General features: G+C 34.2%; 1 protein-coding gene across 1 annotated transcript; it reads right to left on the bottom strand.

Annotated features, from left to right (window-relative positions):
- Positions 1-744: 744 nt before the first annotated feature.
- LOC137925563 (glutathione S-transferase 1-like) lies at positions 745-15,685 on the bottom strand. The gene is made up of 5 exons (XM_068769030.1): positions 15,618-15,685; positions 13,587-13,734; positions 8,992-9,192; positions 2,424-2,629; positions 745-1,091 (listed from the first exon to the last, which is right to left on the bottom strand). Exons 2-5 carry the CDS (start codon positions 13,725-13,727, stop codon positions 980-982), a joined length of 660 nt encoding a protein of 219 aa, XP_068625131.1. The 5' UTR covers positions 13,728-13,734; positions 15,618-15,685; the 3' UTR covers positions 745-979.
- Between the last annotated feature and the right edge of the window lie 610 nt (positions 15,686-16,295).

Here is a 16,295-nt window from a genome sequence, read left to right as displayed (position 1 = left end):
AACCAAGATCAGTGTCGGAACTTTGAAAGAAGAATTGTTTGTCTGAAATGACAGTGGGCAAGGCGCATCGTGCAACAGACGGACGTTAGGATCGAAAGGTACACACACACTTGGGTAGATACTGTCTTGGTTAGCTATTCCCAACGTTGGGCCCACGTCTCACAAGGTGGTAAATTTGATTGTTAGATGCTTAAGAATTTTAGAAAGGCTAAGGTGGAGTATGGTACATAAAAGTTTTAAAAATACCGCTCTATGTGGAACGACGATATAGGTCGCGATTCTGAATCCATAAGATCGGTCATAATGGCATTCTATAGAGGAAGCCTGTGTGTTAAAGTTGACTTCTATCGGCTGACATTATGATAAATACAGACTATTCTATAGTTTTTTTTTAATTGTTTAAGTTTAGATACGTAAAAGGGGCGCATAAGAGCGCGTTATACAGAAACGCTTGTAGGTCATATAACGCGGAACTAGACAACCGTGTTATAAGAGTAAATACTGTATTCCGTTAGCTTCTGATAAACATGCTGTGCTTAAAAAAATTACCATATTGTACATTATTACGTTTTGTATTTAATGAGTCAAAGTTATTTTATTAAATGAAATTTTTGACATATACTGATCGTGCATTACCCGGCGATAAATATTATACATCGACATTTGGAAAGAGACAATCGGCTAATTTCGGCTTCGTAGACCACCGTCTCTGTCCCACACTGCCCATGTGACGTTGTGACAGTCGTTGCATTTCGTGCGACAGAGATAACGCCCTACGAAGCCGAAATTAGCCGATTGTCTCTTTCCAAAGGTCGATGTGCAAATATTTATCGCCGGGTACTACATGTTTTTGCGATTTTAAATCATATGGATTTTTAAATTAGCAAAATTATTATTAAAAAAGAAATAAGAAGCTGGGAAATGCTTAAATCATGTTTTGTTATATAAAGAAATATCTATGAATAATACAGTCTAGAATTTAAAGCTCAGTTCTCGGCATCATCTGGTCGACCATGGCTTTGAACTCCATCAAGCCTATCCCGTTCGCTTCCTCGTATTTCGGCGCTGTTGTCTTCACCAGCTCATACCATCTGGAAGTACCAAGGTTGTGCAGTAAATAAAGGATGGCTTGTTACAATTAAAACTATATAAAGCAGATTTCCCCAAACTTTTTTGTGTCGTAGACCCCTTGCCATGTTACTTACCTGATATTTATTTCCTGTAAATTTCTAACTGTAGTGAAGTTTAATGTTAAAAACTTAAAGTAAAAACACAAGTTAATTTATACATTTATTAATTGAATTTAAAATAAAACTACTCAAAATAAAATTTTGTATGATGTAAGTAAATAGGTACTATCAGTGTATGTGTTGAGATCCACTATCGTGGACTCCCATTTTCATTTCATGGACCCCCAAATTTTTCTGCTGACGTAGACCCCTTGCAGGTTGTCATAGACCCCTAAGGATCGATATAGACCACTTTGGGAATCACTGATATAAAGGAACAGTACGTTTAGTAAACAATTGTAACAATACGTAGTTCACTTTATAAGATGTTAAAGTCATAAAGAACAATGGCCTATTTCCAACTGTAGACATTATACAGCTGAAATGATGATAATAAAGGCTGAATCATATTATACTGAGCGGTAAAAGCGCAGCGGTTTATTAGACTTGCGAACTTAGATTCCAGGTTCGATACCCGGAATACAATCTAACATAATCCACTCTTTATGCATTAGTAATATAGGATTGCCACTGCTCACAGAGTAGTTTTCAGAGGATGGGCAGCAGTTTCTTCTGCGTATCATCTGCGATCGCCAACCGCCCTATATCTTCAGGATAGGCCTTTGCCTTGCAGTGGGCATCTATAAAACGATGAATAACGGAAAAAGATGGTCATTATCTTTAACTCGCTCTACCTGGTATTAAAAACCTTGTATATATCAATGAATTTTCCAATTATAGATGTTACATTATCCCAAGATCACCAACAAAGCCTATTTACAAAAATATTGATGCACGCTGTTTCGAGGTTGAAATTAACTTTTTACATTCCAATAGGAAATATAAAATAATGTAAAATAATTCACAGTGATCATTTTATGCAGTGTGATTAGAAATAGATGTAAAAACTGTTAAGATTTTTGCTAACGAATAAGATAAAATCGATATTAATTTTAACCCTTAATAACCTAGAGTTTCAATTTTGATACCAATCATTTAAACCGAATGTTCACATTACTATTAGTTTTTATTATACGTTGGCTGTACGTATTTTACTGTTATATAATATTCTTTACAAAGAAATTAAAAAAATATTTATTTTCCCCTTCATCTAGACCCTCAAGCAAACACAGTGATATTAAAAAAAAATCACTTTCATAAATCAGGCTACTGAAGGTTAAAAATTATTCTTACCGAACTATGTTGGGATATTTATCAAGTTTGATGCCGACAACGTCTATGGTTGACACGGTGGACACCAGACTCAGATCTGCCAGGGTTAGTTGCTCCCCTGCCGCGTACTTGTAGCCCTCCAGGAAGGCGTCAAGGAAGCCCAGCGCCTCGTGCACCTTGCCTAGAAGCGCTTCATCAGCTGGAGCACCCGCGAAGATCTGTGGGAACTGGCAACAGACACCTCATGTTACAGATTCATTACTATATTACGAAATATTTACATATACCTCGAGGTACCCATTTAAAACGCTTATGGGCAACTAGCGCCATCTGTTGACACCGTTACAAACTACAGACCTCCGATATTTATTATATATACACTGTAATTCTGAGCACGAGTTTATTGCGATATATTGATATCTAAGAAAGAGTCTAATATATAGCTACTTCCGCTATGCAGCAGTAGTCGTGCTATGAAGTGAAGTTAGACCGGTCTAACATCTGAGGATACCCCGTGGAGGGGTAAAACACGTGTAGAGTATATTAACAGTGGTAGTTGTGTTTCGCATAGTTTACCGCATGCGCATTTATCAGCGGGCTGGCGGGCGGTGCACTTCATTGCACGACTACTGCTGCATATCGGAAGTAGCTATATATTAGTCCATTTCTTAGCTAGGATGGACTTCCGCGAAGTAACGCCTGAATCTATTAGATATATTGATATATCAATATATAATAAGTCAATGATATATCGTAAATATAATCACAATAATTAACATTTCTTTTATATTATTATATATTAATTAATTATTTGTGTATGCTTTATGTAGCATTTGAATGTATCTTTTAATTATTTAGTTATTTAAGTGATGAGGACCCTGAGGGCTGTTACAATTATTAATACATCAGCCAACGACATAATATAATTAAATTTCGTAATTTAAAATAACCAGACAAATAAATTTATACATGAAATTAATTATTATTTGTTTAATTAAAAAATAATTAATCTTATTGGCCTGTTGCATTCATATAATTAACATAACATATTTTAGGAATAGGTATAGCATTTATAAATATCTTATCTGCTAACAAATGTGCAATATATTCTCTTTTATTACCTCTTTAATGTTATGACTACCTATTTACAATAAAACTGTGGAATACGTATATATCGTTAAACAAGATACGGATAAATTACTGAATAAAAAAAAATAGCGGTGATAGATAAAACTTATCTGTTATTGTTATCTGTTTACCGTGTTCTTAGTAAAGATTATTTTAATGTGTTTGCGTGTTCAAAGAAAGACGATTTGCTTCAGAATAATTCAATTTTATTTGTATTGTTACCGAGATATTTTTTGCTGTCAGCTCAAAGGCTTTTAACAGCGTCATCGGAAATGAGTTCACGGAATGAAGGGTCTGTGAACTATACTAAACTATACCATTTAGGTATCCGAATTTACATGTAGCAAAGATAAGGCTCTCTTGGTCCTTTGGACTGGAACTGGACCATTCGACAATCTAAGGAAGAATACTGATCCTACCTTGGATCGCTCACGCTGTTCGCGGCGGCGGCGTCAGCAGGCCGACTCCGTTTGCGTATCGGACGGTAAATGATGAACATCGCACACGTTTTCCCGACGAGTGGTCGTCAATGGAGAGGTTATTGTTGAGGATGTGTTTGCACTTACAGAGTTGTAAGTGTCTGAAGCGTTCGGTGTGTGGTGAATATTTTTGGCCCCGCTATTGGTAGCCTCTTGTACCCCTATTTTGTTTGGGACAGGGACTTTATTAACAAATAATTTTATTCAGGGTTTTATGTTTATTCTACACTCACTTTCATTCTTTTCAATTTCTTTTATTATTTCCTTTTATCCTTCACAATATCTTGCAATTTTTTTTTTGTTCTTTCATTCCTTCTTGCTTTCATCGCCTTCCTTTCCTCATCTTTTTTTACTCTTAGGTGGCTAGGTACAATTTTATTTCTAATCTTTATTTTATTCTTACATTTTCTATCATTATCTTTTAATATCACAAGTTTGTTTAGATTAAACTTTTTAATACATTAGAGTCGTGTCTCACATTCTATTATTATTTAATAAGTTCTTTTACATGTGCATATTATTCATTTTGGTTCAAGTTTTACTATTTGGTTTTGTTATTTTTTATAGTTAAAAAAAGCGAGGTGTGTGGTGATTGAATTGCGGGAACTATGCGATAGGATCCGTAAGGATGTCTTCAGGTCTCCTTACGAGGTTTCTGAAGGAGGTACCGTGGGGGTACGTAGGGGATTGTGGTGGGAAAAGCCCTTCTCTAAGTATGCTTTTAAGCATAAAACGCGCTTTTGCGCGAAGCGGGTCCTCAGTAGTTGTCGAATTGCGTATGCGCATGGAGCTGCCACAAATATTTGTTTTATTTATTCTGTTCGTAGTTGCGTGATGCAGTTATTCATTTAACCCTTTCCACTCCAAGGCTGTTATGTAGCATCGATAAAATTTAATTGAATTATAGTATCTTGCGATTCTAGAATATGTTTCATTCATTCGTGATTCAAACATTTTAGTAACAAAAATCTTTCCTGTTTTAAAATTTTCCACAAAAAGAAGTAGTACACCATGTCGAGTATCACTCGACAGTGGAGCTTGTGGAACAAAATCAGTGTCGAGTGACACTCGACATTGGAGTGGAAAGGGTTAAAATAGGTTAACAACAAAATTATCTCTTTACACTACTTGTTACGGACGGATAGTGTTGCGCTTAGCGTGTATATGCGGAACTTTACCCACACGACCCGTGACTCAAATTCGCCGAAATTACACAATGGCGAACTCTCCCATCAGCAAACTCGTCGCAGGGCCGTTTAAATAAAAGTAGGGATTTTTTTACCATACCACGCTCTCTCTGATGATCTTAACATGGTATAATTTAGAAATGTAAATAGATAACAAGTAATGTACTTAAATGTGATAAAATGTGATATTAATGTTAACAAACAGAAATAAAAATATAAAATGTAATGTGTAACGAGAGAGGAATGAAAGGTCACAGAACGAAAGAGAATGAAAGGAGAAATGTGTAAGAAAACTGAATGAAAGATCTTAAGAAGTATACATGAAGATAAAGAAAATAAAAAAGATGTGAATAATTAAATAAATTTGCCCGTAAAGTCCCTGTCCCACAAAAGATAGGGGGTACGAGAGACCCCCAATAGCGGGGGCGAAATAAAAAAAAAACATGGTATAATTAGTTTTTGTATAATATTTTAGTTTGTATTTACACCAATATTTATCAGCATAGTACCAGCTTCAAGGTTTTGACTCCATACAGAGAAGAGCAGACAGGCTAATTGGTATCGATGTCTTTGTAAGCATTAAGCTTCATAGCTTGAAGCATCAGCGAAAAGTTGCAAGTTTATAAGTATTCTACAGACTGTATTTTGGAGATTATGCATCGGAATTGCACCAAATAATTCCCCCATCTTCTTTCTTCTACCGGACAACAAGATGCACGGATATACCACGTTCGAAATTCCTCCCACAAACACTAAACGTTTTGCTAATACTTTTATAGTACGGTCAGACAAGCAGTGGAACAACCTGCCGGCGTCATTGTTTTCAGACAATTATAGCTTAGGTGCCTAGAAAAGAGTGAATAGTTTTCTTCTAGATAAATATGTATCATCCTAGACCTTGTCTTTGTTTAAGACCAAACGAGACAGAGGTCAAACGCTTTGCTTATAAAGGATAAATAATATTATAATCAGTGTTAATAAAGATACAAATTTCTTTGCTGTAACATCCTACGATTTTAAAAAAAGCAAACACCACGTCTCACACTACAGACTGGCCACTATGTAATACGGCCGAATGCAAAATAATCGTAATTAAATAATCATTTATTAAAATCTTCTTTTCAATTGTCTATTTATAAAGGTTGTCTCCGGCTTGAAACGCCTTTACGGATTCGATGTCTGGCTCATTCCACGCTTTATTCTCTGATTCCATCAGGGCATTAGTTAGGAGTGTCCATTTACTTGATCAGATAAGCTGGTAGGAGATTATTTAGGGTTTTTTACTGTTTACTTTCTTTACAACTGGTAGTTTGACTCAGTTCACTTTTATATTTTAATGGCTTCCGTTTTAAGAGAACTTTCGTTTGTGGGGAAGGGATGTTGCAACTAGGGTAAAGATTTTTATCATTTTATTCCACTTTCTTCTTTTATCCTTCACAACCTCTTATATTACAATTTACTTCTGTCCTTCACAATCTATCTTTCTTCATATTCAAATCATCTCCCGTGCATCACTTTCCTTCCATCATCCTAGACCACATTTTGCTACACTATCATAGTTTTACATTTTTCGATTTTATTTAAATTTTATTTGGCTCTGTGTTTGGCATTAATCGGTGTGACATAACTCCTGAAGATGCCCCGTGGAGGGGTGAAACACGGCGGTGCACTTTGTTGTACGACTACTACTGCATGTGGCAAGGCTAAATATTGGTCCATTTCTTACTTAAATTTTATTGTGATCACAAAAAGAGAAAAATTGAGTTTGTTTTGGGGGCATCACAGATCACAATGCGTTCGAAACCCTCGGAAAGACTACTTTATCATCATCATTCCAGCTACAGGACGTTCACTATACAGAAGCCACGTTCACAGATTTCCAATAGAACCAGTTGCATCCAGCCTCTTCTGGAGTCTACCAACTATTCTTCGCGTTATGTGTTCATTGCCAGTTCAGCGTTATAGTGGAGCATATTTGGATTCTAATTTGTGATGAATTTATATAAAATTATAAATTATCTTTAGTGGATATAATAATATAATATCAAAGGCGCAATAACAATTTACCGTTCATGTAACAAGATGGCACTAGATATAGGAGGACTAAAACATCTCAAGTTTCAAACTCACGACCGCGAATGACCCGGGCGTATTGATTACAACACGGTTGAATTTCTTGTTTGTCTCCTGACTTTCTAATGCAACTTAAAAGTATTGTAAAATCTAGAAGTGTAACAAGTTTTAATTGATTTTATACAATGGTCTACAATGGTCATTTATAAAAATATGTATTCCGTTTCTAACAATGTACGAGTAAGAGCAGTTTTAGTATGATTATAATTTCGTTGTAATGCCCTATGGTACTCGATGTTTACATGGGTTTACATGGGGTTGTACATGGGTACAACAAAACTTGTCTTTTTTGTTTTGCGTGTGATCAAATTTTATTAGATTTTTTAATGTAACGTTATTGATTATATGTATATATATATATGTATATATAACAATTTTTTTTCGATCCTTCGGTAAGTTGTTCTCTAAGTTAAGTATCACAAACCTTTTTTCATATAAATAAGAAAAACGTGCGGATGTTGTGTTTACAATCTATATATATATATATAAATTAAATAGGTGTGTCTGTTTGTTATATTAAAATAACAGCTTTTTACTACATACTCATGAATATATGCGGTATATACATAAATTTTTTTTTAATATTTTTGTCTGTCTGGTTGTTTGTTCCGGCTAATCACTGAAATGGTTGAACCGATTTTAACGGTACTTATACTCGCTGGTAGCTGATATAATAAGGAATAAGGCTACATCTATTTCAGAAAAATTCTTATGGTATAATGACAACAAAAATCAGTGCAAGCCATGCGAAGCCAAAATTTATATATACGAGTATACCTATCCCCCGATTTACACGGTAGATACGTTCCTGAGAAAAACGTGTAAATCGAAAATTTAAAATTTTCAAGTCAAAACCGTGTAAATCGAAAAACTTGCAGAAAATGCATAATTTTGCTATTTAACAGTCGTGATTTTTTTTTTCAATATTTTTTGGTGTGCACAGAAATAAAAATAAAATGCATTAACAAGTTAAAATATTTAATATATCACAGAAACAGTTTTTTTTTTAAATTTATTTACAATACATTAACCAGAAGAACAAAAATAAAACCAAAGGTGTTTTATTATCCTTTATCACTGTTAGAAATTACTCCTTTTTTTCGGAATCGAAGGTTCGAATTCACTTTCATCACTCGAAGTTATTTGTGCCGATTCGATGTTTGAAGCAGAAATATTTACATTATGAGAGATGGTAATAAAATCGGTAATTAAAACAACAAAAAAATTATTTGGAAAACCGTGTAAATGCGAAAACGTGTAAAATAAGTACCGTGTATATCGGGGGATAGGTGTATATATATATATGTACTAGCTGTTCCCGCAAACGTTGTTTTGCAAAAAAAAATAGGGTTTTAATTAACAAAAAATAAGGATTGATCGTAGAGGGGTGAAAATTTAAGGTTGTATGTATTTTTGTATGCTGTATCATAATAAAATAAAAACCAAAAAAAATTGTCTAAAAAATAAAAAAAATAATTTAGGGGTGGACCACCCTTATCACTTAGGGGTATGAAAAATAGATAGTAGCCGATTCTCAGATCAGTAGAATACTGAATACGCATATAAAATTTGGTAAAAGTCGGTCAAGCCGTTTAGGAGAGTTCAAGTTCGAACACCGTGACACGAGAATTTTATATATTAGATAATATTATTATTACTTACAAAGTATTGAGCGAATCTCGGAAACAGAGTTCCGACGTCGAAGTCCAGACGTTGATCTACCAGCGCTCTGGCCTCGGGCTCATGAGGGTAGAGTGAGCTGTCAGCACCATATTTGTTCACCAAGTACCGGCTGATGGCACGCGACTCCCATAAAGTGAAACCGTCGTCCACTATCGTGGGCACAGTGTGTTGTGGGTTCATCTGGAAACCAACCCAATTAGTAATTATAAATAGGAACCTAATACGAGCACTTGTACAGCGGTAAGGTTTGAGATTTGCCATCATAAGCTGCTGGTTCGATTTCTGAGATACAATTTTGTGTAATTCACACTTAGTGCATTAATTATATAAGATTACCACTTCTCAAAAGAAGTTTCAAGAGTATAGGCAGCAGCTTCCTCTGCGTCGACTTATACCACATTGCGATCGCCAACCACCCTCCCAAGCGTGGTGATTATAGTATATCTATGGGGTAATCTATTCTTTAACACGTTCACTGCGGGCCCAATTTTGAAGAACTTTCAGCTGGTGCGGCTGAGGTCGAATCAGCCTCAAGCTGAACTTCCTAATAGTGCGGTTGAGGCCTTTTCTGCCTCATGTTTCAATCATTTTTTTTACAATATTGAGTCAATGCTTCGCAGACAAAGAAAGCTATATTTGTCTTTGTCATACCTCATACGGTTGAGTGTAAACAGCCGCCGCACTAGAGAGAAAACACGAGTTTTACGCGCCGCACCAGTGCAAAGTCTACCATGAGGCTGAATCGGCCTCAAGCCGCAGTGAACGTGTTAATAATCAAATCTTTACACCGTTCTAAGTAAGAAGAGGTTCAAAGTGCACCGCCTAGGAGTTATGTTACACCGATTAGTGCCAAACACCGAGTGCTTGAAGCTTGCAACTGCAGATGCCCCGTGGAAGGGTGAAACACGTGTTGAGTGAATTAACGGTGGCGGTTGTGTAGTTCGCATTGTTTGCCGCATACGCATTTATCAGTGGGCTGGCGGGCGGTGCACTTTGTTGCACGATTACCACTGCATGTGCGGTAGTGACTAAATATTGGTTCTTTTCTTACTTAGGATGGACTTCTGCAAGGTAACGTCTGATTCCATTAAATACTTTACACCATTTGCGTTAAAAATGTATTTATTTATCTATTTAGATAGACTTCCTTGTTAAGTCTAAACAAACTTGAGGTCTTTTTTTTGTTATCAATTTTTAAAATTTTCTTAACACGAGAGCTATAGCGATTTAATTCCGCTTACAAATCCTTATTTAAATTATATTTTTTTAAGTATGTTTTGTTTGATGATGTTTTTAAATTCAGGAAAATTACAGGCTTTTTGGCCAGGTAGACGCGACGTGGGTAGGATTCCCCGCAACGTGAACATAGTAGTGGGGGAGGCATGTGCCTTAGAGAGGGTAAATTTATTAATTGTAATACCGTACAATGTTGACCATGAAAGTGTTATTAATATTGTGAAGCCTAGAGAAAAATATAAAATTAACGACGTCTGTACTTCCTCCATTAGGTAGACCAGCGAGATGAATGTGGTAGCGGGCGTAAGAAGGCCCAGGGTCATCTACAGAGCAACGGAGAGGTACTCTCAGATTTCGCTAGGAGATCAGAAATGGGGAGATCCGTATAAGGACCAAGATCACAGATGTAGTTCGAAGAATTGCTCGTCTGATGGTTGTGACCAAAAGGTTTTCGAGTGACGACCACGAGCAGATAAACGCGGGAAGTCTTTTGGTCCGGGTAGCGTAGGACTGGTCATTGTTCACTCTTTGATGAACTCTCTATCACTAGAATTACTCCCTAAAACTAACCAAAGTAGAGGACTTAATGCTGTAAAAATAAATGCTAGAGAAGAATGTATGTCTACGTCTTTTTGGGCACCTTCGAATTGGTATCTTAGCGGACGACCTAACCTCTTTTATTCATTTGTTTATTTAATTTTGACCGTTATTTAGATTTGTGATTTACGTCATACGAGAAAATCTAGTATGTAAATGACGAAGTGAAAATATTTTAAATCTCTCTATACGTCGTAGGCAAATTTCAAAATTTTTATAAATATTTTTTTGTTTTAATTGTACCACTCTCTATATGCACGGAAAAGTTTATATTGCAGCGAAATAATCAATGTTGACAAAATTATTTCGCTTATCTGTCAATTCATCGGTCTACGCATGCGCAAAATGTAAGGACGCGCGGCGTATGATTTGTGGGCGGTTGTCAAAACCGCATCTCACGCCGAAAAATATTATGAATAAATACATTTAAAAAACTTTTATGTTAAACGGTTTTCTGATACCCATATTGTGGTGGTTGTGGAAAAATATGTACCTAGTCCGCCATATTGGAACGCCGTCCATCTTGAATTTTAAATTTTGACATAATCGTGTTTTACTAGTGTAGCCCTTGTATTTGATACCCATATTGAGGGGGTTAAGGAAAAATATGTAATTCGCCTTTTTGTACCGGCGGCCATTTTAGATTTATAATGTTATTGATTTTATTATATTGTATTGTCGTTTAAATTAAATGTGTGTACCAAATTTCAGATCAATCTGACAACGGGAAGATGCTTAAATTTCAATTCCTATTTTGACCCAAATAATCAAATTCCGTACGGGTCGAACTAAGTAAAACCGTTTAACCCTTAATTAGGCGCATGGGGTCAGGGCCGCTTGAAATTCAAAAAATAATGGCTTACAGTCTTCAGAGCGTGTTAACGCTCTTTCTAGCTTCCTAACTCCCCGCGGGGTATGCAAATTAGTCGCATCCAGAACATTAACTCCTGGGCACACATCGCTGTCCTTTAGAGAGCTGACCCCATGCGCCCAGTTACGTTCCATTTTTTGGCAAACGTAAGTTTTTACTTTTGTGATTTATTTTGTGTTTATATTAGTATATTGTTTACTATTTATCTTTGTATGTGTGTATTTTGATACGGTATGATTTCTTTATGTATTTTTGTGTTGTTTTTTCTATGCTTTTTCTTTTTTTTGAATTGAAATGCCTAATGACAAACAAGTATTGCAATGGCTGGATGAAATGCTTGATAAAGAGTAAGATGTTGCTGGTTCGGATTCGCAAGACGAAACTTTAAACGATTCTGTCATTGATAGTGCTCATAATTCAGAAAGCGAAATTGAGGAGTCTGAACATATCCAAGACATCCCTGTACCACCGGAAGATAATTATTTTTTATCTCGACATACTCAGAGAAATGGCCCGAAAGTGAAATGATGTAAAGTACCACCATCAAACGCAGTAAGGACCCGAGCACAAAATATTATTTTACATTTACCTGGAGTATAAATATACCTGGCATCAACCCATTTGTCATACACAAAGCGAATACTGAGAAAACTTTGACATATACAAGACGGATTTTCTTGAAGAAAATTGCTGCGGCACTTGTGGAAGATCACCAAAAACGTCGCATACAACTACCTGCTGTACCAGCGACAACAAAAAAAACGGCTCCATGAAGTTTATAATGTGAACAAGACGGTTTATCAATCGACAGCTAAGCGCGGGCGCTGTTCATTATGTCCTAGAAAGGACGACAAAGAAGTGTCAACAAAATGTTTTAAGTGTCGTAAATTTATTTGTCAGCAACACTCAAGGATTTACTGCGTCGGATGCAGAACAGAAGATTCCGCTGATGAGGCTGAATAAACTTTATTTCTTAAGTTGATCTCGGCTATGCCAAAAAAATAGTTTAAAGAGAGGTTTACTGTTTTGTTTTTTTTTTTTAATATTTTTAATGTCATAGTAAGTATTTGTTTCTTAAAGTTAAGTATATTAAAGAACTTTATTAATTACTATAGAAATCCATTAAATTTTATTCCTTTTAGATACTCTTTTCTCAATGTTTTTTTGGGGTCATTTAAGACCCCATGCGCCTAATTGAGTGATTTTCTTAATGCGCCTAATTAAGGGTTAAATATAATAATGGCGATCGGCGTCAAGTGACATATGTGTTGTTGTTTATGAATTTGTATTAAATATTTAGTGCTGTGAAGGAATATGTAATTAAATACTATCTTATATCAATTTTGAATCAATGTATAATATTTACAAATGAGTGGTGAAAGTTATATGTAAAAATTATTTCATTCGCATGACAAATAATTTATTACGGCGTTGGTGTATCTGAAGTTGTAGGCGGATGACTTTTAAAATAAACTATCTTTCATCAACGCGTTTTTATTATTGTCTTTAGGTGTTATCTCTAACATTGCCTACATAACCTGTTAAACTCCGCCACAATATAAATAAAATGAACTATAAAATAGACTTATCTTTATTTGTAATGCTATATGTACCTGGCTACTAATCTTGTATATGTGCAAATATATATACAAATGTGTTGCCATATTTTCTTCTAGAGATTCTTTTTTCAATTTTTTTCTAATATGTTATATTATATTATAGATTACGTAAATATGTTTCTTCTATAATATAATAAAATTTTAATTATTATTTATTTTTTTCTTTTTATAGGTTGTGTGTTAATTGCGCATTATTTTTTATTCCACAGTGCTCATTAAATAACCTTTATATATGTAAAAAAAACTATCACCTTTAAGAAATGAGGTTGCATTTGCTCTCCAGCTTTAAGGTTCACGAGGTTCGGGTTGAGGCTGATGTTCAGGGCGGCCGCAACCAACAGCACCAGACGGCACGGCGCGGACCCCGGTGTGTAGTACAAATCAATCGCCATTTTGAACCTTAAAACAATAAATCGATATCAATTTTTTATAACAACAATTAAATAAATACAATACTGTAACCATATGTTATTATTCCATTTCATCATCACCCACTCCAAGGTATGGGCCTCTCAAAGTTATATATGGGGGATATACTATAATCACCACGCTTGGCAGACGGATTGAAGACCACAGTGTGGTATTATAGTACGCATAGGACGCAGCTGTTAATCCTCTGGAAACTTATTTGAGAACAGTGGCAATCCTATATAATTCATCATATATTATTGATATTGATACATTCTCGTGCTCTCTTGTATATTTTAAAAGACAATTTCGTTCGAAATTATTGGGTACACACAATACAATTTAAATCATAATATAAATATATGATATAGATATATAAACAAACATAAGTTTATAAACCATAATCTTTGACCCCTATTTATTAATGTTTTTACTTGTTCTGTCATTGTTTGACCATAAATCATTAAATGTTTTCAGTGAGATAGTTAAAAGGTAGCAATTGTAACTAATTTTATATGTGTCTATGCTTCTAGTTTGTACTTTCTTACTACTTTTTGTTACTGTTTATCTCCAATAAAGTAAATAAATTAATGAATTAATACACAGTGCCAATTACATAAGACTGTATCCCGGGAGTCGAACATGTGACCTACCGATAAACAAAAATTTTGAAAATTCTCTGATATTTCCGCTTTTATTTGATGTTTTATATCTTTGAGTTTATGAAGGACTTATCATCTAAAATGCTCATCATTATTATTTCAGCTGTAGTGTTAATAGTTGGACATAGCATTCGCTATAGGTTTCCAATAGAAACAGTTGGATGCCGGTGGTTCGTGGTCCCATTCCAGAAATTTAGGGGTCAGAGGTGATTTATTCTACGCGCTATATCACCTACAACATTGTCATTTTAACTTGCCAATGCGCTAGGATATGTGTCTTAAAAGTCTAAGGATTCCCATATTCCTGTTTCTATCTCTAATAGAAAAACACAATCACACACAAAACATCGCATTGAACGACCGCTAGCTTGTCAATGATACCTGCATTAGCTATATCTATTTACAATAATGATAAAATTCAAAAATGGTACTTTCAATAGGTTTCTTTTAATGGTTAATCTATATTTTATACTCATTTTTTACTCTACTCTGCTTCGCAATGTGTTATAATCATGAAGAAGACATATTTTGATAAAGTTTAAGAAGACATAATTATATATACTTTATCGGATATAGACTAAAAACAAAATCAAGCGAAATCATTGCCAAGGATTCTTGACATTTAATTATTCGTTATAATATGTTTTTTGAATTAATTAATTTTATGTATGCGTTTTGAATTTTATTAATGGCAGAGTTCAGAGGACTGCGTATTTTTGTTATCGAAAAAAAATTACAATTTTTTAATTGTTAAATAGAATAAAACGGAAATATAAAAACAATTACAATTATTCATTAAATATATTTTATTTTCACAAGTTTTACGTAGTCATAGTGATTCTACAATATATATCAACATATAGTTTACAGAAAAGATTAAATTTATTACACCATATTACAGTTTTCATTGTAATGTTATCTTTTTTATATCATCACTGCATAGCATACATTACTTATCATGTTATACTTTTGTTTGATAAATAATTTAAAGTTGTATGTTTAAATTTGGAAATATGTGTTATTTTAACAGTTATTTATAAGTATATATACGTATTTAAAATAATCAATTAGTCTTGAATGATGCCGGCTTTGTTAAAACTTATAAGTTAGATATATACAATTAAATATGATAATAAACTGAATTTTTACATATGTTTTACGTATGGAAATGTTAATAATAAAATGCTTATGATTTGATTATATTGTACTTACAAATTACGTTGAAACAACCGTCCGAAATGGCAGCTGAACAATCACTGACCGGTTTTGAATATTCTCCTCGGCCGGTGCACGTCGTGTTAACATGGCCTTGAAATATGAATACAATCGCCGGTTAATAAATTTATTTTTCGCTAGTTTAACAATTCAGGATGACTTGTTATTAATATATATATATTTTAATAAATACTTTTAACCTTTTTAATATAGAAGAGTGTAAGTGAAAACAATTTAAAAAAATATATTTTATTATTAATTTTAGGTTAGAAATGCACATTGATCTGAAAACTCACAAGGATCTTGGACCGGTTTTATATCAGTTGTTTTATATTTCATAGTTTTTTTAAATTACCTTTTTAACACCTAAGTAGCGAATATAACCTCTGTTATTTTTTTTTTGGCAAAAAATATTATACCTGTTGTCTGGTAGAGATCGCCTTGAGCGATAGCATCTTTTGTATCTCTATAATTTATTTTCCTTCTAATTATTATCTATAATATGTAATTTAGTTAATTTTCTATTCCTTTTTATTTATAGTGTTTTGATGTAAAAATAAAGTATAAATTAATAAATATTACTTTACATATTTATAACTTGACTGGTTTTTTGTCGATGTAGACATTTGTAAATACCGGTTGCTATTATCGAAAGCCTTTTGGGAGGCTTTAATG

The sequence above is a fragment of the Battus philenor genome, unplaced genomic scaffold, assembly GCF_028537555.1.
Source record: "Battus philenor isolate CCGP_79_NKW_IND1 unplaced genomic scaffold, ilBatPhil1.0.hap1 SCAF_10, whole genome shotgun sequence".
In the NCBI taxonomy this organism is placed as follows: domain Eukaryota; kingdom Metazoa; phylum Arthropoda; class Insecta; order Lepidoptera; family Papilionidae; genus Battus; species Battus philenor.
The sequence above is the reverse complement of the archived record's forward strand: the minus strand, read 5'-3'. Positions and strand labels throughout refer to the sequence as shown.

Coding starts and splice junctions, on each gene's coding strand:
- LOC137925563 (XM_068769030.1), bottom strand. CDS start 13,727: ATGGCGATTGATTTGTACTACACACCGGGGTCCGCGCCGTGCCGTCTG. Junction 9,193..13,586: donor TGCAACCTCATTTCTTAAAG/GTGATAGTTTTT, acceptor GTTGGTTTCCAG/ATGAACCCACAACACACTGT. Junction 1,092..2,423: donor AAATATCCCAACATAGTTCG/GTAAGAATAATT, acceptor TGGTACTTCCAG/ATGGTATGAGCTGGTGAAGA.